This window comes from Mchenga conophoros, linkage group LG6, assembly GCF_057382185.1.
Source record: "Mchenga conophoros isolate Kocher_MC1m ecotype Shallow Benthic linkage group LG6, M_conophoros_male_GT1.1, whole genome shotgun sequence".
Lineage (NCBI taxonomy): Eukaryota > Metazoa > Chordata > Actinopteri > Cichliformes > Cichlidae > Mchenga > Mchenga conophoros.
In genome coordinates, this window is record NC_140531.1 from 38,689,579 (window position 1) to 38,713,060 (window position 23,482).

The window sequence follows — 23,482 nt, forward strand, 5'->3', positions numbered from 1 at the left end:
TTTGCATTTTCAAGCCATTTGAGGTCTGTTGCATAAAAGTCTTCAAATATTTGTGGGAAATATTGTTTAGAGATTTATATTGTTGTCAGTATCCAGCGCTTTTATTTACATGACATTTAAAAGAAGAGCCATTTTTCAGCTTTGTTTTCATTTCACTGCATCATATTTGAATATCTGCAATACTCTGTCAAGTGGAACAGACTTTTTTTATGAAATTTTGAGTCATTTTTTCACAGTGAAACTTAATAAAGATGTATTCTGGTATCTGAGCGCTGCATATTTTGATGACCCCAGGTGATGGGTGTCTTTGTTTTGTTTTTTGTGCTGTGCTTCGTTCTGCAGGAGCTGATTAAAGAAGCTTGCTGCTTGAGGTACAGCTAAGCCCAGTGAGTTTAACTATAAAAGCTCCCTCTTTCCTGCAGCAGATCCTTCCCTTGCTCTCTGGTTATCCTTTCCTCACTGCTATTGTTTGGTTTGGACACCAGCTTCCTAGACTACACTGGCTCAGCTACAACATGTGTTTTTGATTCTTACTGACCTTGTCACATGCTCATGCACGTTTTACACTACTGACTTGCTGACATACACATTCACCTTAATTATGTTCTGTAAATAAATCATCCTTTGCTACCTTTAGTTACTTTAGTTACAACCTCATCCAGTCTCACTCTGTTTCATTGGACCCTGTTTTATTTGCAGGTGGAAGGACCCAGTGCAATCGAGGAAAGGCTCTAATCCTTCTGGAAAGTGCTACTTTCCAGAAGGATTAGAGCCTTTCCTCAATTGGATTAGGGGACAATCGTGCCTCAAGAGTTGGGAGTTCGCCTTGTAATCGGAAGGTTGCCGGTTCGAGCCCCGGCTCAGACAGTCTCGGTCGTTGTGTCCTTGGGCAAGACGCTTCACCTACTGCCTACTGGTGTTGGCCAGAAGGGCCGATGGCGCAATATGGCAGCCTCGCTTCTGTCAGTCTGTCCCAGGGCAGCTGTGGCTACAACTGTAGCTTGCCTCCACCAGTGTGTGAATGTGAGAGTGGATGACTGGGTGTGTAAAGTGCTTTGGGGTCCCTAGGGGGGACTAGTAAAAGCGCTATACAAATACAGGCCATTTACCATTTACTAAGGAATATCACCAGCATCTTTTAACTGTCATTTTAATGATCAACTGTAAGTGAATGCTTTATTTGTACAAGTGTATTGAGTATTTTGCAATAGCCGAAATCACACCTAAACAGAGTCAAGAGTTGGTTGGCTGTAAGGTGAGGAGGACAGTATGTGTCTGGCCCCTCCTCAGACTCCTGCGCTGGTTATCAAAGCAACAACATTTTCTTCTGCCTGAGTGACAGAAATCACCCAGAGCTGTTTGTGAAGAGGATCTGTATTTGTTCAATTATGGACTCTTCTGGGGAAAAAACAGGAAAATGCACCGAGGCAGTGAAAGAGGATTTAAAGGAAAGTGCAGCGGCTGCTTGCGCACAGAGCTCCCGAGGCTGTTGCCACATATGTGTCCCTCGGTTTATTCCGTCAGTTTACCGCAATGAGCTTGTGCAACTTTCCAAACTGGCGGGACCAGTGGTAAGACTGTGTGTAAATTTGAAGCTCATTTGAAGTTTGTCACACTCTCTGTCTGTTGTTACTGACAGGAAGAACGGATTTACTACAGAAGATGCACCATGTGTCAATAAACTGTAATTTGATTTAAACGTGGGACCTGGACCCTGGTTTAGTGTCTTATTAATAAATACATTAAATGTTATTTATGTTATTATGAAGTCCTGTTTCTGAATGGACCTCAAGCACTGTAGGACTGTACTGTGTATATCTGTTTAGTATTACAATCATTTAATTTTAAATTAAGTTACTATGTTTTTATGCATTATTTGGATTACATATCAAATTCCTCCATGTTTTCTTTAAGCCCCCAAAACATACAGTTGCTTATGTTTTTACTATTTTTACTCTTTATCGTGCTGCTGTAACACAGAAATTTCCCTTGTGGGAAGTATCCATCTATTTTAGATATTTGCTATATGTTTAACATCCTTAAGTTACTAAATGTTTTAACCATATTCATTACTTATTTATTTTTCCTTTAAATGTATTTCTAAATACAACACAGAGTCAGTATCTCCTCTTCTGTACTTCAGGTCATTTCCCAGTTCATGGTTTTCATGATCAGTTTTGTCAGCACGGTGTTCTGTGGTCACCTGGGGAAAACTGAACTTGCAGCTGTAGCATTATCAATTGCGGTGAGCAGACATTTCAGTGCCTTTGTTGTTGAACTGTAAATATGCATCATTTTTTACCCCACTTTATGCATGTTGTGTTTCGTTTGCAGGTAGTTAACGTCACTGGTATTTCCATTGGCACCGGTTTGTCGTTAACTTGTGATACCCTCATATCTCAGGTAGGGTCCTCACCAGAGCTTTCACTTTATTTGTGTAACCAAGACAAACACAAGCAGCACAGCTGGGTTCCCAGGTTCTCCTGGAATGCCCTTTTAAACATCTCAACACTGAGCTTTTGTGTGGAGTTATTTTTCTATGATCAGTCATACCCTTGTTCTTTGGTGGGATTCTGTGTTTTCCAACTTTTCTCACCCGAGCGTCTGTCTACCTGTTTCACGCAGACGTATGGGAGCGGTAACTTGAAGCGTGTGGGTGTGATTCTCCAGAGGGGAGTTCTGATTCTGCTGCTGGCCTGTTTCCCTTGTTGGGCCATCCTCATCAACACTGAGCCTCTCCTACTTGCTGTCAAACAGAGTCCAGAGGTCGCCAGGTGAGCTGTTATTAACCAGCAATAACAGACGCGTGGATGTTGTGACACTGCTGAGCATGTGTCTGTCTCACTCTTAAAGAAACACAAATTATGCAAAATGCCAAGCACTGTTAGTTTGTGCAAAAAATACAGTGGTCCCTCGCTATACTGCGGTTCACCTTCCGCTGTTTCGCGGATTTTTTTTGTGCAATTTTGCATGTTTTTTTGTTTTTGTTGTTTTTGCATTCAGCTTGTCAAATTTACATAAATCTTCGATCACTAGCAGTGTGACTCTGAAGTGCTGTACTGTATGTTTGTAAGTTTTCTCCCCAACAAAAACAACAATGTCGACGAAACGTTTTGCACCGTCAAAGGCACCTGCGGTAGCACCCAAGATACAGAGAAAGATGCTAACCATCTCACAAATGATGAACTTCTGGACATGCTAAAGGAAGGTAGAAGTTACCGTATTTTTCAGACCATGAGGCATTAGGCAAAACAAAACAGTCAGATGAGTTAAACTTTACTCAACTCATTGTTCTTGCTTCCTCTACTTCCGTACCATTGATTCATTAATGTTTAATTCTCTGGCAGCTGCTCTATTCCCATGTTCTGGACATAAAAACAGGGTTTGATCTTTGGCTTCATTCTTTAATACTGGACTTATTTTTCTACGAAGGTTTGAACTTTGAGAGTCTTTAAACAGGAGAGAAAAGTGTGAAAATGTTCATGCCTGTCAGAGAAAAGTGTATAAAGTGTGTAGTGACGGTCAAAGGAGCTTGCAAAGAAAAGCGTCTGGACTTCTTTAAGTTGCTTGAAGACGTTTCACCTCTCATCCGAGAAGCTTCTTCAGTTCTAAGGTCAAATGGTGGAGAGTCCCAGATATAAACCTAGTGGGAGTGACCCCCCACAGAGGGACAAAAGGACCCCCTGATGATCCTCTAATCGCCTGAGCCAAGGTGTGAAACTGGGTGTGGGTCCCAATCAGCCAGAGTTTCGGGTGAGTTCATTGTGAAACCTGGCCCCACCTTATCATGAGATCAGATGGCCCAGGATGTGAGTGGGCGTTAAGGCGTCTGGGAAGGATCTCAAAACTGGATTATAGATGGCAGAGAGTTGGTGTCGTAAACCCCCGCCTCTGTTCAAAGATGGTCGCTCACAGTGGACATAGATGGCTTCTTTCACTCCTCTTTCAAACCATCTGTCCTCTCTGTCCAAAATGTGAACATTGGCATCCTCGAAAGAGTGACCTTTATCCTTAAGATGCAGATGGACTGCTGAGTCTTGTCCTGTGGAGGTGGCTCTTCTACGTTGGGCCATGTGCTTGTGAAGTGGCTGTTTGGTCTCTCCAATGTAGAGGTCCGGGCATTCCTCGCTGCACTGTACAGCATACACCACGTTGTTAAGTCTGTGTTTTGGCGTTTTGTCTTTCGGGTGTAGTGACGGGTTTTACAGCCTAAAAACAACATATTTTTAGAACGTAACTCGAGATAAACGGGGCGTCACTGTAATGCAGTAATCGAAAAGCACATTATACCAAACCTCATAGTTTGACCACCTGTAGCAGCAGAAACTAGCTGTTAACTCAGCAGTGGAAATGCATGGAAATGTGTGCTGGTTCTTACTGCACACATTTCTGACCTGTGAGAAATAATTCAGTAGATCCTTGTACAGGTTTACAACCCAACACTACTTAAACTACGTGCTGTGTTTGTTTGTTTGTCACATTGTTACTGTGCCTTGACTTTTGGATAAAGCTGCCAAAAACTTTTAAAAAGATAATTAACATCCTGAGACCTGAGATGCATTTTCAGTTTGTCTAAACTATTTGGGATTAGTTGGACCCAATAAGTATAAAAAGGAAGCACCATCATTGGTGGGCTTATTTTACAGCATAACGCATTAAAGTCACCATTGTGTAACACAGCATGAAACAGTAATGAGCAGAATGAAGTAAAAGAACAAGCAAAATGGTATGTAACCTTAATTTATGTGCAGTCAAATGTCACCATCATCAGTTTCACAGGCTTACTTTGTTTTTTTCATTTCCACATGAAGCCTCTCCCAGCTCTATGTGAAGATCTTCATGCCCGCTCTGCCGGTGAGTTTGACAGGATTTGATGCAGATTTGGAAGGTGTTCAATATTTAAACAAAAGGCAGGTTGATATCCAGAACTGAGGGTCTTAACAACAGATGCAGTGCTATTTAAGGTCCAGAGAGCATCGGTCACACCTCAGCACACGGGGTGGTAGAGAAAGTCATCTACTAAGGGTTAGGGTTGGTAGTTTGACCCCTTAGCTGCTCCAGTCTGCATGCCAAATGTCCTTCAGCAAAATAGTAACCCCAAGTTACTCTCCAATGAATCCATTGGAGTGTGAATGTTAGATAAAAAGCACTTAGGCATGCTCACCTAACCCTATATGTGATCTCCTCCCTTTTGTCCCCAGATCTATGGGCGTTGGTGCTTAAGAGGTTAAGGATCGGATGGGTGAATGAGACGTGTTGTAAAAAGCACTTTGAGTGCTCTGAGAGATTAGAAAAGCACTTTATAAGAATCAGTGCATTCACCATTTATCATGTTTGACTTGGTATTCGTTTCTAAGGAGATTTACATTGTTCAACAATACTGCTCAATCTCTAACTTTGATGCCCCCCTCTCATTTATTCTTGGTTGAACTTTGAGGCATAAACTATCAGACAAAGTGGATGAGGGTTAATAACTTGCAGTGGAGGTGTATCAATGTATAGAATCTGTGATAAATTTTATTTCTTTGATTTATTACTAATTATTTGACATGTTCATTGTTTTCATTGAAAAGTGTTAGCGTGCTGATTAACCTAAGATCCGATCATGTGCTCAAATTTGTTCTTCACTTCTGTCAACGAGTCTCTTATAATTTAATGTTTGCTTTCTTCAGGCTGCTTTCATGTACCATCTGCAGGGGAGGTATCTTCAAAATCAGGTGCAGTGCTTTTGAAGCATGCATATGGCCTACATTACTTTAATAACTGGTTGTGCTTTTAAAACATTAACATGAATATTATTTGTATTTTGTGCTTTGGTGTACAGGGAATTATATGGCCTCAAGTTATAACTGGAGCAATCGGAAATGTCTTTAATGCAATATTCAACTACGTCCTCATCCATCAGCTGGATTTGGGTGTTGCGTAAGTTTTCCTCCATCATTCCTGTGACATCATTGGTTGAATGTAACCTCAATTCAGACAGTGAAAACTATATGTGTTTTAAATTCTTTATCTAAATTCATGATCCAGTGAATTTAGGTGAATTACCACAGGTTTTATGGTGTGTTGGTAAATTTGCAGACCCAAATGCAGGACACAAGGATCAAGTGTCCTGCATTTGATCCTTGTGCACTTGAAAGACGAGAATACACTGACCGTCAAAGTAAAACAGGAAACAGACTGGGCACAGAACTAAACCTAAGAACTAGACACAGAGGCACCAGAAAAAAACCCTCAAAACTAAAATACAAAAACAGAACTCAGAAGGCTAGAAGTCATATACAAAGATGAAATCATAGAATAACACCAATAATACACAAAACACTGGGTCACCGATTCAGGACCATAACATCATGAGCTTGAGCACAGTAATATTTTTAGTGTCAGTGTCAAGGTATCAGACAACATGCTTTCAAACTGTGGCAGATGTGTGCGGATATAATTTCGTAGTTGAAGATATCTTAAAAAATGGCTGCACAGTATTCCAAATCTATCTTTTAATTGTTGAAATGACATGAAGGTATCGTTTGATTACACGTCTTTTAATTTATGAATTCCCAGTTCATGCCACACGTTGAAAGCTCTGTCTGCACATGATGGAAGGAAAGAAGGGTTAGATGTAACAGGCATACACATTGATAGTGGTTTTAGTTTAAAGTGCTTAATTTGAAGCAAACAACATATATCTAATAAGAAATCAATACCAGGCTTCGGAAGACTATAAAACCCATAAGCACAAGGAAATACAAAGCGGCACTATTGAAAAAAATATATAACAAAATGTAGAACATGAATATAAATTGTTTCTCAAAAACCTAAAAGGAATAATGAACTGACAGCAAATTCGAAACCCATCCATCCATCCTCTTTCACTTGTCTTTTTACAGGGTTACAGGGGGCTGAAGCCTATCTTAGGGTGCTTGAATTGTCACCTGTAAATATGGAGCTTTAATTGTTCATTTTTTTTCCTTCTTTTAATCTCTAATGTTTTTATCTTCTAGTGGATCAGCAGCAGCCAGTGCCATCTCCCAGTATTTGTTGGCATCAGTCTTATTCATTTACATGTACTTGAGAGGTCTGCATAAGGCCACATGGGCAGGTCAGTCATTTTACTTCTACGGGGATCCTGAACTTGCTGAAATGTTTTGATTTTGCTGTGTCGTTCGCCTTATTTCCAATTCTGTCCAATAATTTCATCATGTTGCATCATTTAGCTTTTGGCCTTTCATACCTGAAGTTTTCCATTATAAATACTCAAGAGTTTAATGTTTGACAAAAATAGTCATACTCTATAACTGTGGAGTGCAGTGTGGAGGAGAGGTTATTCTTTAACACTGCGGTTCCAATAAACTTCAAGACATCTCTGTAATAGTTCAAATGTGTGGGATTTAAATATTGTTTAATAGTAATGTCTGATTTATGCAAATTCCTCATTAGTAATTGTTGATCCGAGGCCCATAATTAAATCCTAATTTAAACCAATAGTTTGAAAGATGACATATAGAGTCACTCTGACCCACACAGGTTGGTCCCTCGACTGTCTCCAGGAGTGGGGACCCTTTGCCCAGCTGGCTGTCCCCAGCATGCTCATGCTCTGTCTGGAGTGGTGGGTGGTTGAAGTGGGAGGATTCCTGGCTGGTGTGATCAGTGAGGCCGAGTTGGGAGCTCACTTGATATCCTACGAATTGACTATTACTGCATACATGGTAACTCCAGTGAACCTTTTGACTTTTGCTTATATGTTGACCTGGCATTACATTTTGGAATTACACATGGATTTTCCCACAGATTCCATTAGGGTTTGCTAGTGCTGCCAGCGTACGGGTTGGGAATGCACTTGGTGCAGGAAACATCGAGCAGGCCAAGCTGTCGTGCAAAGTCCCCATCATCTGTGCATGTAAGAACCAACACACTAAGTATTATTTTCTGTGTTAAATGAACAGAAAAAAGTAAAAATACTGCTAACTGAGCAGTAGCAGGATTAGTTTTATTTCATGCTGAGCTTCATGACATAAGAATATGAAGTAGAATACATTTCATAAAATATAAATGAACTATTCATCCATCCAGCCACCTTCCAACAGCGTAGCCAATTAATGGTAGATTAATGGTGGACTCTCGGTGCCAAGTCCATCACAGGGCCAACTCAGAGATAGACAACCATTCATATTCATGTATACAGTGACATTAGAGCCATTAACTAACCTAACATGCATTTCTTTGGTCTGGGAGGAAGCTCGAGTACCTCCACAACCCATACAGGGTCCATGGCTGTTCCGTCAACATAAGGGGTCACCACAGGGGGTAGCTTTGCATGATTGATCTGGTCAGTTTTATGCCGGATACCCATCCTGACACAGTCCCAAAGGGGATTTGTCTCCAGTTGAAATTGAACCAGTGACCTTTTGCCTATTATGGACCAGTTTGTTTACCCGACCCTGGGCAAAATAGTATGTAGTTGATATGCATTAGAACACATGTTGAATAAGCTGCAATAAATTTGTGGACTATGTATACTTCATGTAATTTTGAGCCTGCAGTTAAACTTGAACCCTTTAAATCCCAGCGTATCGTATTTGATACATGCCTTTTTGTGATCATCAGCGTGACTCCCCCCACCCCACCCCCAAATGATTTAAATTGCATGACACATTTTAATGACTAAATTGCAAAAATATCGCTCATGTAGCGAATGTGATTCAAGTTAAACCTCATATATGCTGATTAAAATTTGATATATATTTTGTCTAAAGGTTCAACAAACAGTCCATTATCAAAAAATGAAAGATTTCTGGCAGTTATATCATGGTTTAGGTTCTAAAGTGTTAACATAAATTCAACTTGTGCCTTGTTTTTGAACTTGTTTTTGTTGTTAAACGTGAATGCTGTACAATCGTTCTACTTTGGAAAAAGAAGAATAATGAAATTACAGTACATTTTTCACCACAACTGTATATAAACTGTAAAGTTGGCCACCTTTTGTGTTCCTTGTTTTTCTGTTTTTCCTGTGATTTTAATATTTAAATGGTTTTTCTCATTGCAGTCATAATTGCATGCTTTGTTAGTATTATTTTTGGCGTCTCAAAGGATGTCATCGGATACATTTTCACATCAGAGCCGTAAGTATCTTTGACCTTTAACCTTGATTCCAGGAAGAGTTCCTCTCTTATTTATTGCTTCTTTAATTACATGTATTATTCAAGATAATCATTTATACCTTTGTCTCAGAAACATGTTGCCCTTGTTATCTAGTTTCAGTTAACTAAAACAAGCCTATGTGAGTGCTATAATCAAATAAATTCATTGTTCATGTGTCCCATTGTATTAAAGGTCTTGTTTTCATTAAGTTTCATATGTTCTTGATGTTTGACAATATTTGTGAATGTACAGACAGATGTACTGAAGCTGAAACTGCACACTGTTTTTAGCGATATTTTGCAGAGGGTTTCTGACCTCATGTTGATAATTAGTTTCTTGCATCTTGGTGATGCGATTGCGGTAAGAAATGATTTTACAGCAGTGATCGACATTTCAGGCTAATACTGTCAAATATAAAATGTGATTCAGAGAAATCTGTGTTTGTGTTTACAGGCTGTGGCTGGAGGAGTTGTCAGAGGTGTAGGAAAGCAGTCGGTTGGTGCTCTGTGTAACCTGATCGGGTACTACTTTATTGGCTTACCCACTGGTGTGTCTCTGATGTTTGCAGCCAAAATGGGGGTTGTAGGTGAGGACTGAGTGAGGGTGGCATTCCAAGCTCCTTTGTTTTCCTTCATAGCATTGGATTGATATTACATATTCAAGACAAGAGAAAATAAGATATGTCGTACTTTATTTATCCCTAATTTTATATAATAACAATTAATTTTATTATATTCATTAAATAAAACCAGACATTTTGGTAGTTTTCTAGTCGAGTATGTTATAATAATGCCAGGGAGGAAAGACATCAGCAGTGACTTTGGGGAAGCATTTGTTGCTGTCCATGAAGGTTTGACAGAAGAAAGTCTCTTCTGTCCAAAAGGAACATTGCAGCATGGATTAGGTTTGCAATATTGCATCTGATGGAACAATGTTCTTTGGACAGACAAGAATAAAGAGGAGATGTTGGGCCATGCAAACTTCAATGCACACCACAATCATCATCCCAAGCAAAGCACCTCGCTTTTGCGTTTTTTGCTTAGTTTTTGCTAAAGACATATCATAATATGCCATATGCTGCTATTCATCTACACATCTACATCTCTATATATAACCAGTGTATGTTGTGTCTTTCAGGTTACAGGTGGATTGTGACAAATGCGTGCTGCGGTCAGAAATTAAATGTACTTCCTGCTTGTCAGAAAAACTATTAAAACTCTTCTTCTTCTGTTTTTTCTGCTGTAGGATTTTGGACAGGCCTTACGGTTTGCGTGTTCGTGCATTCGATCTTTTTCATCACATTTTTGTGCAAACTCGATTGGAAGAAGGCTGCTGAAGAGGTGCACACCTGCATCTATTGACAGTTTATCACACTTTCATTCATCAAAGCATGTCATTAACTGTTGTGTCTGATCAGGCTGAAGTGCGAGCGGGAGTCCGCATCAAAGAAGAAAAAGACACGATCAAGATGGAAAATAGAGGTGAGTGGGCAAACTGGCTGAAACATCCCATTATTACAGTGTCTTATTCATGCTTCTCTTTCCAAACCCTAGACTCTAATCACATCCAGACCCCAATCAGTACTATTGGATCCAGTGGTGAGAGCGCCGGGGTGGACCACGTATACATGGAGGTGCAAATACCAGAAGAGAGTCAAACCACCAACACCACTACAGTGGGAGATGTTCTGTCAGTGTCACAGCTGGTGTTACGGCGCGGCCTGGCGATACTCATCATGATCCTCATCCTCGCTGCTGGAGTCATTACCAACACCGTCCTCACCCCGCTGCTCAAATGATGTAATGGGTTAAATGTATTGTTGTGTATATACATACACGCTTAGTATATTTAGTGTGCACACAAAAAATACCACTTTTTATTTTATTTGCCTTAATCAACATATCACAAAAAGATATCAGAAATACCAAAAGAAAATTAAAGAATTTAATTTAATTTAGCTATCTCTTCTGTCTAATTATGTGTCTTTTACAGAAACTATGTATGAAATAGCATATTTATTTATAGCTAATAGCTAATAATAGTTGTATTTCTGATTTCATATAAGGTTTTTTTTAGTGTTTATTAATGTTTGCTAATTATATGTTTTAAATAAAGATTAGATTCACATTCAGATACATATCAGCCCATGCAATAAATGACATCTTCTCAGACAGTTTCATCAAACAACCAGTACTGTTAATTATCAATGTCCATAATAGCAAATCTAGCACAGTTCGACTCTGAAGTCAGGTTTTTTACCCATCTAATCTTGGTGGCTGTTTCTGTGCCTCCCTCTGCTAACCCCACATGTGACATTATCCACTCTGTCATAGCCAATTCAATTCAAATTCTTTATTGTCCCACAGGGTGAAATTAGTTTAGCAGGCAAAATAAAAGTAAACAAAACAATAATATAAAATAATAATGACAATAATAGTAATAGAAAGTCACAGGATGGTCATTTGCCACTAAGGAGATGGGATGCAGTAGGGATAAAAGAAACCTGGAGTCTTGGTCTTCCTCAAAGGTACTCAAAAACGGCGCCCAGAAGGCAACAACTCAAACTCACTGTGAAGTGGATGGTTCAAACAATTAACAATAGAATGAGCCTTCCTAAGCACATTTTTGTTGTAAATAGCCAAAAGTCCATCTTGCCAGCGCCCTGAAATTTTGCTAGTAGTTTTTACCAGAAGTCCCAACTTATTCTTATTCTTCACCGTCAGGTTACCAAACCAGGCAGCGAAAAGACATCATTCAATAAAACTACAAAACAAAGACAACATCTCAGATGAGACATTAAAGGATCTCATTTTCCTTAAAAAGAACAGTCTTTGTTGGACTTTTTTAGTAGTGGCATCAGATTGAAATGCAGCTGGATGCCTCTCTTGTGTCCTGGATTGTTGACTTCCGCCACTGCACAGAGACCTGTCATCTTCAGAGGTTTTCTGATGACTCTGCAGTGGTTGGATGGATCAGTGTGGGTGTTGAGAGAGAGTACCGGGCTGTGGTTGACTCCTTTGTCAATGCGGTGCGAGCACAATCATCTTGATTGTGGACTTTAGGATGAGCAGGAAACCTGCGTCCCCTGCTTCAATCCATTGCCACATACCTAGTTTCAGGGACTAAGATGCACGGAGAGGAATGGAGAATTTGCAATTTGAGAAATGAGACCCAATAAAAACTAAATGTGGAAGACGATAACAAATCACAGCACAGTGTGGTGCATGACCTTAATCATGTGATTTAGGGACGATCTGATTTCCTCGTGTCAGCATTGTTCCCACATCATCATAATTAATGTTGTTCCAGGTTCAACATTGCAAGTGACCAATCACCTTCTTGTGACGTCATTCCTTTGCGACTTCGAAATACCCGCCTTCGAGTATTTCGAAATACAAGTGAAGAAGCGAAAAACCGCCGCCTGTCCGCCGAATTTGAAGTCAATTTAGGATACTTTCCTTTAATAAACGGTAAGCATTATACATATGTTCCTCACTTGGCTTGCTGTTTGCTTGCTAGCGATAGGCTACTTGACGACAGCATTAGCTAACCAGTGTTCTCTAGACCAGCGTTCCCCAACTTTTTGGGTGTTTCGTGGCCCGGGGGTTGGGTCAGGCAAAATTGCAGTAGCTTCCCTGATCATTTTACAAACATAAGTGAAGAGAATCTGGACTAAAAGGCCTAGACTTATGGTTGTGTGCTGAATCTATGAATCAAACTATCACCTGGAAACATAATTAACTGGTCCATAGCTGTGAAACTGGACATGAGTTCTTGATTCTATGGAGATTAACAGTAATCCAGAAATTTACAAATTTGTCCTGGTACATCGCGTAAATGTTGTCCCTGAGACATCGCGTAAATGTTGTCCCTGGGACATCGCGTAGATGTTGTCCCTGGGACATCGCGTAAATGTTGTCCCTGAGACATCGCGTAAATGTTGTCCCAGGGACATCGCGTAGATGTTGTCCCTGGGACATCGCGTAAATGTTGTCCCTGAGACATCGCGTAGATGTTGTCCCTGGGACATCGCGTAGATGTTGTCCCTGGGACATCGCGTAAATGTTGTCCCTGGGACATCGCGTAAATGTTGTCCCTGAGACATCGCGTAGATGTTGTCCCTGAGACATCGCGTAAATGTTGTCCCTGGGACATCGCGTAAATGTTGTCCCTGGGACATTGTGTAAATGTTGTCCCTGGGACATCGCGTAAATGTTGTCCCTGGGACATCGCGTAAATGTTGTCCCTGGGACATTGTGTAAATGTTGTCCCTGGGACATCGCGTAAATGTTGTCCCTGGGACATCGCGTAAATGTTGTCCCTGGGACATCGCATAAATGTTGTCCCTGGGACATCGCATAAATGTTGTCCCTGGGACATCGCGTAAATGTTGTCCCTGGGACATCGCGTAAATGTTGTCCCTGGGACATCGCGTAAATGTTGTCCCTGGAACATCATGTAGAAGTTGCCCTGGGACATCGTGTAGATGTTGTCCCTGGGACATCATGTTAAAGTTGCCAGAGACATACCATATGAAAGTTTAGCTTCTTTTAGCCCCTGTTTGTTTTATATTATTTTATATATATATATTTTTTAATATTATATTTAATATTTACATTGTATTGCAAAAAACCCCACAACAAGTTAAAATGAATTAATGAATATTGACTAATTAAACCTTCGTTATTTTTCCACCAGAAATGGACGACATAATTAGAAGAAGTGTTCTGAATGACGAAAAAAAAAGAACTGGAAAAGACACACAACTTTGTGTGCATGTGTCACAATGCCAGGAGGACCCATTCAGTGTTGTGTTAGAAAAATTGAACTCATTAACCCTTCATGGACATTATAAATGTTTAAATGTTGCCTCAGGTAAAGACAGGAAAAGAGACTATTACAAATTCAACTGCATCAGAGCTGGGGAAAAAAAGTCGAAACAGCTACAGAGCAGTGGGCTGTAAGGCCTATGTTTCATTTAAAGTACTCAAATGTTGGAAAGACCACACAGTCATCGTGCAGCGTACATATGATAAGCATGATGGGCATGATCCTTCGGACCCAAAAGACGCACATTTCAACAATATTTCCAGTGATTTGAGGAGGAAGATTGAGGAACTGCTTTCCCTTGGAACTAAGCCAGCCATCATACTAACCGAATGTCATAAATGGGCCAAAGAACATGGACACAGAGATCTTCACAACAGAGAGCATTTTGTCACACCACGTGACATTGACAGTGTTAGAACCTGCATGATGAGGAAGAAGCACTTTAACTGTGGAGACAGTCAAAGTGTACATACCTTACTTAATGGAAAACATCAAGAACATGTTCTCTTCTATCAACCATACACATCTGACCAAGAACTAATGATTGTTTTGCAGACACCTGTAATGAAATCAAACATGGAGAACTATGCAAAACAGTTAGTATTTGTTGACACCACGCACTGCGTTAACCAGTATTCATTTCCCTTATTCACACTTGTTGTAAGAGATGATCATGGGCATGGAGTCCCTGTGGCCTATGCTATTGTCAGCAACGAAAGTCAGAAAACCCTGGAAACTGTTCTTGGAATAGTTTGTGAGCATTTCCCAACTTCCCCGAGGTAAATAATACATTGACAGCTATTGATTTTGAAATAATTCCTTTTCAAAAAAGTTATAACATGCCAGAATCTAATGCTATAGCTGCAGCATGGGCTGCAAAAAACTTTCCTTTCCAGTTGTTAAAGTTATTCCTATAGGCTGTATGCAGTATTTTATATATCTACTTGTGAGTTGAAATGTTTAATTTGGCATTGAAGTGGTGCTTTGAGATAGCAAAAACATTTTCATACTGTTTAATCTCATTTAGTGTTTTCTTTTTTTCTGTAGAGCATTTATGGTTGACAAAGACTTTGCGGAAATAAATGCTTTGCAGAAGGTTTTTCCAGAGTCAGCTATCCTTCTATGCTGGTACCATGTCTTGCAGGTAAACCACATTGTTTTCTTTTCACGTTGTCTAAGATGCACCTGAAACACATTTTTACAACAGGGTCCTGTTGTTATGATTTGCCTCATTGTGATATTCACCTACTCAGGTTAATGAATATAAAGGGATAAAATGTTGAGTGACTATGTCCATCCATTTAAGACCACAGTGCACTCATCTTCTGGTGGCTGCTTCCCAAAGCTCTTTTTGACATTTAAAAATATGTTTGCCTGGTTGATTTCTGTAATGCACAGGTCCTCTTGTCCAGTGAGTGACAAAGTTATTTTTGGACGTCAGCTTTCTTTTATGCTTTTTGTACAGCTGCTCCTCTGTCTCTCTCTCCAGATTAACTTTTTTTCTCTTACATTCACAGGCTGTTAATCGATGGCTTTCAAAATCAGAGTCCGGGGTCCATGGGCTTTCTAACACCCAAAAGAGAAATGAAATCATTTCTTTCTTTTGTAAGCTGAAAGCTTGCACATCTGTAAGTGTAATTTGTCTATTTCACATTTTGACTTCTTGATTACACTAAGAGCATAATAACTTTCAGTTGCTAAAAAAAGTTACAGAGAGATACAAAATAGATTTTTGAAACAATTTCTAAAACTGGCTTCTTATCTTGCTTATCAAAACAAGTACTTAAGCTGTGCAGAACATCATTGTGTCACCCACTGTGCAGTAGAACTTGTGAGTGGGATTCTTTCACAGACAGATGCTGAAACCAAATATGCTTATAGGTTTAGTGTTCCTTCTTAGCCATTGTAAGGGAAGAAATAATTGCTTCTTAATACAAAAACACGACATATTATTAATAACTTAAAATTCTTAATGTTATTCAATAAAAGGAAAAGGGCTTCAATACATAATATTAAAGATTTCAATAGGTCTGTTAAATGGATTGAAATATATTCTGTTGCATCCAATTCTCTTAGGAGGACGACTTTAAAGCCACATCAGCAGAGTTCTGCCAGACATTTAAGCAATACCCTTTGGTGTGCCAGTATTTTCAGAAGCACTGGGAAGGCATTGGCCACATGTGGTGTGACTACGGCCGTCGCTTCAGTCACGCTCGTTCTGAAACAAACAATGTGATTGAAAGGTATGATTTATTATTTTGACCTCATTCGATTGTATTGCTGAAAAAAAGATATTATGCTTTAATCCAAGAGGCTAAACTGAGTAGGTTCGTCATGTCATTGCCAGAACAGGTTTTAGGCAAATCCTTTAAATTCTAGCAGCGTTTTTTATGTTATCACAACAAAAAACAGAGTAGGTGGATTTGCCTAAATCAGCTAAACCGGCACAGAGCATTCCTTTATAAAAGACGTGTGCAATAGGTATTCCAATTTTTAAAAAAATAATACAGTCTTGATTAAAACTTTAAATTCCTTCAATTACAGTTACTAATCATTTCAAATAACTGTTTTTCAGATTTTTCCACCGCCTGAAATACCAGTTTTTATCTGGCTACAAGAATAGGCGTCTGGATGATCTGATTGAAGTGCTCCTAGGGAAGGCCGACGACTACTTGTCAGTCATAAAAACCCTGCAAGATGTGGGCCGCATGAAAAACAGGTTTGCTGACACCTTGTCTCAAGTTTCAGACTCTGCTTCAAGACTGATGGAAAGTGGTTGGGCTCTTAAAATTACAGTCAAGAACAGCCATGGAGTTAATGCATATCAAGTCCCATCTGAGTCAAGAGAAGACATAGTGTATGATGTCTGCCCTGTTGAGTCCTACTGCAACTGTACATATGGCTTACGAGGACTTCTTTGCAAGCATCTAGTGTTACTTGCAAAATTAGCAGAGGCTGACAATGACATCTATCCAAACATGGAAACAGACATTTCTACCTTGGCAAGAATTGCAGTGAAAGAAAGGCATTACTTTGTACACTGTGAGGACTTGAAAGTGATAAAAATGCCAAGTTTGTTTGGAAATCTGTGTTTTTTTGCATCGGCTGCAACACTTCAGTGCACTTGTTGTACGTTCTCTCACTATAACACATGTGCTTGCCTGAAGGTGGCTTGCCATTTTAAACAAATGAAAAACTCTCTGAAAAGTCCTCTATCAACTTTGAATGACACTCCTGTAGTTGAAAGCACAGACAAAAAATGCACAGAAGATGCAGTTGGAAAACTAAATGCTGTTTTAGACACAGTTAAACAGTGGGCATTCATTCCAGAGGGTATTACTGCAATGATAGATGAACTGCATACAAATGTCTTAAAAACAAAACAAGTAGGCAAAAGTATATGCCAGTACGAAATAAAGACGACAGATAATGCACGCAAAATTAGGCCATTGTATTCTAGCAAGAAACGTTCGGCCAGCATCGACATTCCAACAGTCTGTGAAAATGAATGTGAACAGTCGATAACCACTGAAAGAGAGACATCCTCTGGAGAAAATGAAAACCTTTTGGAATACAAAACAAAAAAGAGAAGAGTTAAAGCTAAGTATATGCACAAGTAGACTTTTGTGTGACATTTCAAAGGGACTGCATCCATTACTTCTGTTTATTGAAACCTAAAGCTGAATAGCTGTCTTAACTTTCTGCCAAGGAACAGTTGAAAAGAAATTGTTTGGTCTCTCAAGCAGTTGTTATTTATGTGTGTTATTCATTACTTTGGCTTGGTTGCTGTTTTTGATACAAATTCATCTGTGCCCATTGTAATATTTTCATATGTTACTATTTTTATATTGCTATGCATTATAAATAAAGGATTACTTATTACTATTAAAGGTCTGCATTTGTAATTGTTGGTATTATTTATAAAATATGCGCTCTTAAGTTTTTTGCTCCATAAAACGATACCTGTCACTTTTTGGACATAGAGTATCAGCTGTTGAGAACCCTGGCTCATACAAAATAGAAGTAAAAGGTTTCAACATCCAGCCTTTTTATGATTAAATACAAAGTGTAATAACAGAGTTATTGGGGTGTGATTTTGTTAATAGTTAGTCTTAAGTATAAGTTTAATAGTAATGAGTAAGAAAATATAGCCAGAATAATGGAATGAGACTAACACCTGACCTCACACTGAGATTTGGTATGAAGTGGCATGTTTGTGCTAATGCTGACATTGGGGCTCAGAGTTCCTCTGTGTGTATATATTTGTGAACGTTAACTTGGCTAATGTCCAAGGGTTTGACTGCTTTCCTGTTGGATTGTATCACAAAGAACAGGGATAAGAGCACCAGTGGCCGTGCACACCCTCATCTCTCTCCTTCACCCGATCATTAGTGTTGGAAACCGGCATTAGCTCAGAGTAGATTAGACTTCAGTATAGTGCAAGTGATTTGATTTTATGATTATTTGATTCAGATTTTTCTGTGTTCAAGCTCAATTACTTTAATAAAATATGTTGAATTCAAACAAATAAATAAACAAATAAACTGTGGACATTACCCTTTTAAACCTTTCTGAAACAAGACAGGTAAAAACCAGTGTATAAAAGTTTACATAGGTATAAATAGCTCTAACACTTTACTCCAGCCTGGCGTCCACACATGTGGACATCACATTTTGGGTTATTTAGACCAAAATACTAAATCTTGATCAACAAGTGCCTGATATACAGTTATGAGGACATTATACTGCAACTGTTCTATCGAAATTTCAAATTAATGTCCTCATATGTGGCTCTCATTTTTCTCAGAAACAAAAATTAGGTAAAAAAAACAAAACCTGGTAATTCTTTCTTTTTACATTCATCGGGTTCCAATCGGCCCAAATATCAAAGAGAAATTAAAAATGCATGCCATGGAAGATTTCGGGTCTTAGGGGGTTAAAATGACCAGACCCCTCCGGCCTGTTTTCCAGGCCACTAAATTAAACCCAGTCAATTACCAATTGAACAGAATAAAAACCTACGAGGTCCACTAATAGTCCAAAAGTCCAAATCTTTAATAGAAAAGACAGGCAGAACTCAAACAAACAATAATCCAAACGAGGAGCATATATACACACTGGAAAGTAAATAATTATAAGTTATTAAATCAGACTAAATACAGTAAAACTAATAAGGGAAGACGAACACACGGGAAATAAAAATAACAGTGTAAACATACCAAAACTCAAAATAAAACAGGAAAGCTACTACAAACCGAGTGTGACACAATTACATTCATATTGAAACATATGTGATAATTTTCTTTCTTTGTAGCATTTTTAAGATATGTGTTAGAACAGTCATTATGCTGTTTGGATTAGGAACCAATCATTTTTGCCAAATAGTTAACACAAACTTAGAACAACAATGAACAATTTTCAAGATTCTGATTTACAGAACAAACAAAAGTCACAAAAGGTTTCATTATTTAAGAAACAAGATCAAGTTTTTCACACAGGAATGAAATGACAGAATCCAGTGCAGCGGGGCCAAAGGTGTGTGTCAGCAAACTGAAGGTTGAGGAATCAGTCAGCTCATGTTTAAGATTGTGTTGGATTTTGAGAAGAGTCTGTCTGTTATTAGAAAGTAAGATTAACAATGTTACACCAATAACCCAAATACGGGGAAATGACAAATAATACCAAAAAAGATACAACTTTCATATTGTTTTACTAACTTACTTTGTCATATCAGCACTTGAATGGTCGATGCCTTTACAGACCATGTCTGTTGTGACATCGCAGGCCAATCTTCCGGCAAACCCGAGGGCTAGCTCCCCAGCCTCCTCTTCACTCAGAACACTAAACACTGTTACTTTAGTTTTGGCCTTCTTAGGCCTGTCAAGAATCATTGCGGGCAGTTTGGCTTTATGGCCCTAAAAAAGAAAAAGTGCAAACACCAAAAGAGCAGAGAGAGACACACACACGCGCACAAAGTTAAATGCTTTTGTTTACATGGTGTAATTGTGTATATGTTGCAGCAAATGCACAATTTCCAGCCACATTGTCACTTCATTGATACGAGTAACCCGGATTTATTTCAGGTGACATCAAAATCACGAAATGTATACCTACCCCAATCAAACCTCTGAAAACATGAACTGACATGTTCTCTGCGTTGATTCTGCGCTTGATCTCGTCTTCTGTTATTGTGTAGGTTTTCTTTTTTGAGCTTGGTACAGATAAGCGACCATGCACTCTGTAAACTGTACTAGTTCCTTCTGAATCAGTTTGGAATTCTGTATCTGCATCGATCCTGTCAACATCATCAGCAGCAGCATTATCTGTACTCAGACTTGTGCCGTATACTTCTGTTTCTTTTTCTTTGTCTTCAGTCTGTGTACCTTCATCTCTGACTGTCAGTCTTCCTATCTCACTGTTACTTGTCGATTTGCTGCAGATGTTCTCTCCCTTAGGAACTTTTCCTTTGTCATTCGCTGCCTGATGCTTTCCCTGATGACATTCTTCACTGGCTACTTCTATTGCTCCTCCTGTATAGCCACCCACTATGCTGCACAACTCCTTTCCCTCTGCTGTGCTGCACTGTGCTGTTACATAAAGAAGAATGATATAAACAGCACTATATCAATTTAATTGTGAAGAGAAATCCCCACAATACGACACAGTTATGTCTAAAATAGTTTTGTGTAAAAACTGGATCTTGAAACGTCCACTTTAATTACACAGTCCTGGTGTGCAAAGGCAAAATTACGAAAAAAAAATTCACTTTAAACATTTTTGGACGTTGTTTAGTTATATTGTGACTTACTCTCACAGAAGATACAGATGCCACAAACAGACTTTGAACAACGCATGTGCTTGTATGCACCACATTTCTGGCACTGCACCTGTGAATTTAAAAAAAAAAAAAAAAGAAGAAATAAACAAACAAAAAACAAATGAACAAAGTCCATTAAATAAACAATCTATATGGCTAAGGACATGTCATAGTGTACCCGGTCTTTGGCTGCAATCACACACCAGCACTGACTGCACTTCCTAGTTCGATCTGCAAAATATAATTTGTTTAAGTACAAGTTACATTTTCCAATGTTAGAGAAAAAGAAGGCAGCTAATTTTATCTTTACCTATTGAGGAAAATAAGTAGTGGCAAAGTCGGGACCTGAGCTTTGTGATTTCAGTGTTGTACTCCTCCACTTGTGTTTTACCGTCAATGAGAGATTGGGCAAACTAATAATTGACGAAGAAAAAAAAAAAAAAAGAAGAACAAAAAGAATTAGATTAACAAAGAAATGTTTGTTTGTTTTTAACCCCCCCCCCGAGAAAAAAAAAAAAAAAACAGAGCAACCAAAGCAAAGCATTACTGCTGAAATGGTTCAATCTACAAAAAAAATTGAGATTTTACCATCCTGCCTCTAAGGCTTTAAAAACTGAATAGGCAAAAATGTAAACATTACTTATATAGGTTAAAGCTATAGTTTTCAGTACCATTATGACATGCACTCCACATGAGTTCCCATCCTGTTGATGTGGGTGGCTCACATGTGACAAGGTCCACTCTCCAGCGCAGCCTCTTGCTGAAGCAAATGAGCTGAGAGATCGCAGTTATTACAAATAAAAAGCATATAGAGAAATCAATAACCACGTTCGGTAATGCTTTCAATTAAATTAAATATGTTATGTTAAATATGTTAATTAATTACCTCCAGTTTTTCAACACCGCACTTTTTCTGACCTCCGACTCGCCAAATGAATTCATATAGACTATGGTCCTCTTGGGTATGTCACAAAACTGTTTTGTAAAAAGATGGATATGGTAGGCTTGGGCCTTGAGAATTCCTAATGAGGGACACTGAAAAGTATCATGCACTAGAGAGAGTGCAAAATCTGTGCAACTTACAAACAAGGTCCAGTGGCTGCCGTTTTCCAGACAGGCTCCAATCAATTTCTCATACATCTGAAAGATGTTTTTCTGGAAATAAAAATAATGTGACAAGTATGTTTTTCTGTCAAGAATGACACTGCAAAACTGCAAAAGCTTGTCAGGTGAGACTTGTAATTAATTCTGCAGATACACAAACATATAGAAAGTGTCATTTTTGGTTTACATTAATTAATTTCTACAGTGTGTACAAAACAAATCAAGACCACAGACTCAACACGCACCACTCAATTTTTGGTGTTCTTTATCAGTTGGCCAAGACAGAAATGTTTTAATCTGTGTGCATTGCTTTTGAACAAGTCTTTACACAGAAAAGGTTTCAGAAAGGTATTTTTCAGGTTCTTCTGACAAGGTTTCAATTTTGGAAAATGCTGTTTGTTTATAGTGGCAACTTATAAACCCTTTGTGATAAGAACATAGTTACCACAGTCCAAGTCATACCTTCAAAAAGTATGCACTTTGTGCTCTTGTGGACCCATCCAAAATTTTTCCAGTGATTTGGCTTGGTATTGGATAAATGTGAGGGAAATTCTATAAAAATAACATAAATACACCTATGTTTTCAAATACATTACAAAAAACGTAAAATGCTATGTCATTATGATCAAACAAGCTTTTCAACATACCTCACACTGCAAATAGATTAGGCCATCTATTACCTTATAAAACAAATAAATAAATACATATAAATAAAAACAGAACTAAGGAACACGATTCATTAAGTAAATTGTACAATAAAGTGTATTTAAAGCAGAATTTAACATTAGTTTTATGACAACATAAAAGGATTTTTATGTCAAGAGGTACCTCATCTGAAATGTTAGTCTGGTCAAACAGGGATTTCAAACTTGAAATACCAATAGAGTTTGGTCCAGCTACTCCCGCAAGGTAATCTGTGAGAAAGCATATGCTGTAGTCAACAGATATCATTTTCTTTTTGCATGCTGCAACCATCATCCATTTCAGTCTTCTAGGAGCTTTGTCTGGTTGTAGTTCTTTTTTCTCCTCCTCTCCCCTCATCTATTAATTAAATTGTTTTCTGACCTTCCTAACTGTTTCCGACCTGTCTTCCCAATGTGATGTTTAAGCAATATATGTATGGTCAGAAGGGGGTGAAATTTTCATTGCAGTTGTACGTGTAACATTGCATGTGATAATAAAAGGCTTGATTGGTTGATTATTCAACATGAGTTGACATTTACCTGACATTGTGAAGGAGTCACAGTTTCTGTAAGGGTGTAAGAACATAACATGTGGATTTGTTACACTTCTTTTTCACAAGTTAATAACAATCAATAATTTTCATTCCATTATTTACAAGCTATCACACGATGTCCCTGGGACAACATTTACACGATGTCCCAGGGACAACAATTACACGATGTCCCAGGGACAACATTTACACGATGTCCCAGGGACAACAATTACACGATGTCCCAGGGACAACATTTACACAATGTCCCAGGGACAACATTTACGCGATGTACCAGGACAAATTTGTAAATTTCTGGATTACTGTTAATCTCCATAGAATCAAGAACTCATGTCCAGTTTCACAGCTATGGACCAGTT

The 23,482-nt window shown here is 38.7% G+C and overlaps 3 protein-coding genes across 6 annotated transcripts; 2 read left to right on the forward strand and 1 right to left on the reverse strand.

Annotated features, from left to right (window-relative positions):
• Positions 1 to 1,388: 1,388 nt before the first annotated feature.
• On the forward strand, positions 1,389 to 11,222 carry LOC146573259 (multidrug and toxin extrusion protein 1-like). 2 transcript variants are annotated; one of them, XM_085278742.1, is made up of 16 exons: positions 1,389 to 1,571; positions 2,144 to 2,245; positions 2,335 to 2,403; positions 2,626 to 2,774; positions 4,812 to 4,854; positions 5,673 to 5,717; positions 5,825 to 5,922; positions 7,002 to 7,099; positions 7,525 to 7,706; positions 7,789 to 7,897; positions 9,044 to 9,119; positions 9,429 to 9,498; positions 9,592 to 9,724; positions 10,384 to 10,478; positions 10,556 to 10,619; positions 10,692 to 11,222. In XM_085278742.1, exons 1-16 carry the CDS (start codon positions 1,389 to 1,391, stop codon positions 10,934 to 10,936), a joined length of 1,761 nt encoding a protein of 586 aa, XP_085134868.1. In that variant the 3' UTR covers positions 10,937 to 11,222. The 2 variants fall into 2 exon arrangements, with proteins under 2 accessions (XP_085134868.1, XP_085134867.1); XM_085278741.1 differs by having other exon boundaries at positions 10,556 to 11,222.
• A 1,172-nt stretch (positions 11,223 to 12,394) lies between these two features.
• LOC146573260 (uncharacterized) lies at positions 12,395 to 17,862 on the forward strand. 3 transcript variants are annotated; one of them, XM_085277936.1, is made up of 5 exons: positions 12,395 to 12,608; positions 15,016 to 15,112; positions 15,486 to 15,596; positions 16,045 to 16,211; positions 16,544 to 17,862. In XM_085277936.1, exons 2-5 carry the CDS (start codon positions 15,023 to 15,025, stop codon positions 17,586 to 17,588), a joined length of 1,413 nt encoding a protein of 470 aa, XP_085134062.1. In that variant the 5' UTR covers positions 12,395 to 12,608; positions 15,016 to 15,022; the 3' UTR covers positions 17,589 to 17,862. The 3 variants fall into 3 exon arrangements, with proteins under 3 accessions (XP_085134062.1, XP_085134060.1, XP_085134061.1); XM_085277934.1 differs by lacking the exon at positions 12,395 to 12,608 and adding an exon at positions 13,812 to 14,747; XM_085277935.1 differs by lacking the exon at positions 12,395 to 12,608 and adding an exon at positions 14,763 to 14,914.
• Positions 17,863 to 18,999: 1,137 nt separating this feature from the next.
• Positions 19,000 to 23,232, reverse strand: LOC146573261 (uncharacterized). Its single transcript, XM_085277937.1, has 12 exons — positions 22,718 to 23,232; positions 22,537 to 22,569; positions 22,352 to 22,441; positions 21,869 to 21,940; positions 21,672 to 21,760; positions 21,457 to 21,559; positions 21,096 to 21,198; positions 20,964 to 21,016; positions 20,777 to 20,855; positions 20,083 to 20,555; positions 19,690 to 19,883; positions 19,000 to 19,581 (listed from the first exon to the last, which is right to left on the reverse strand). Exons 1-12 carry the CDS (start codon positions 22,928 to 22,930, stop codon positions 19,437 to 19,439), a joined length of 1,647 nt encoding a protein of 548 aa, XP_085134063.1. The 5' UTR covers positions 22,931 to 23,232; the 3' UTR covers positions 19,000 to 19,436.
• Positions 23,233 to 23,482: the final 250 nt, after the last annotated feature.

What these genes read in the sequence shown, in the direction of transcription:
- LOC146573259 (XM_085278741.1), top strand. Translation starts at nt 1,389, where the DNA reads ATGGACTCTTCTGGGGAAAAAACAGGAAAATGCACCGAGGCAGTGAAA. An exon ending in GTGATACCCTCATATCTCAG is followed by an intron (nt 2,404 to 2,625) that starts GTAGGGTCCTCA and finishes TGTTTCACGCAG; the next exon opens with ACGTATGGGAGCGGTAACTT. An exon ending in CAGAGTCCAGAGGTCGCCAG is followed by an intron (nt 2,775 to 4,811) that starts GTGAGCTGTTAT and finishes TTCCACATGAAG; the next exon opens with CCTCTCCCAGCTCTATGTGA.
- LOC146573260 (XM_085277934.1), top strand. Translation starts at nt 14,002, where the DNA reads ATGTTGCCTCAGGTAAAGACAGGAAAAGAGACTATTACAAATTCAACT. An exon ending in CATTTCCCAACTTCCCCGAG is followed by an intron (nt 14,748 to 15,015) that starts GTAAATAATACA and finishes TTTTTTCTGTAG; the next exon opens with AGCATTTATGGTTGACAAAG. An exon ending in AGCTGAAAGCTTGCACATCT is followed by an intron (nt 15,597 to 16,044) that starts GTAAGTGTAATT and finishes CAATTCTCTTAG; the next exon opens with GAGGACGACTTTAAAGCCAC.
- LOC146573261 (XM_085277937.1), bottom strand. Translation starts at nt 22,930, where the DNA reads ATGAGGGGAGAGGAGGAGAAAAAAGAACTACAACCAGACAAAGCTCCT. An exon ending in AGACTAACATTTCAGATGAG is followed by an intron (nt 22,570 to 22,717) that starts GTACCTCTTGAC and finishes TTGTTTTATAAG; the next exon opens with GTAATAGATGGCCTAATCTA. An exon ending in TCAAGTGCTGATATGACAAA is followed by an intron (nt 19,582 to 19,689) that starts GTAAGTTAGTAA and finishes TTCTAATAACAG; the next exon opens with ACAGACTCTTCTCAAAATCC.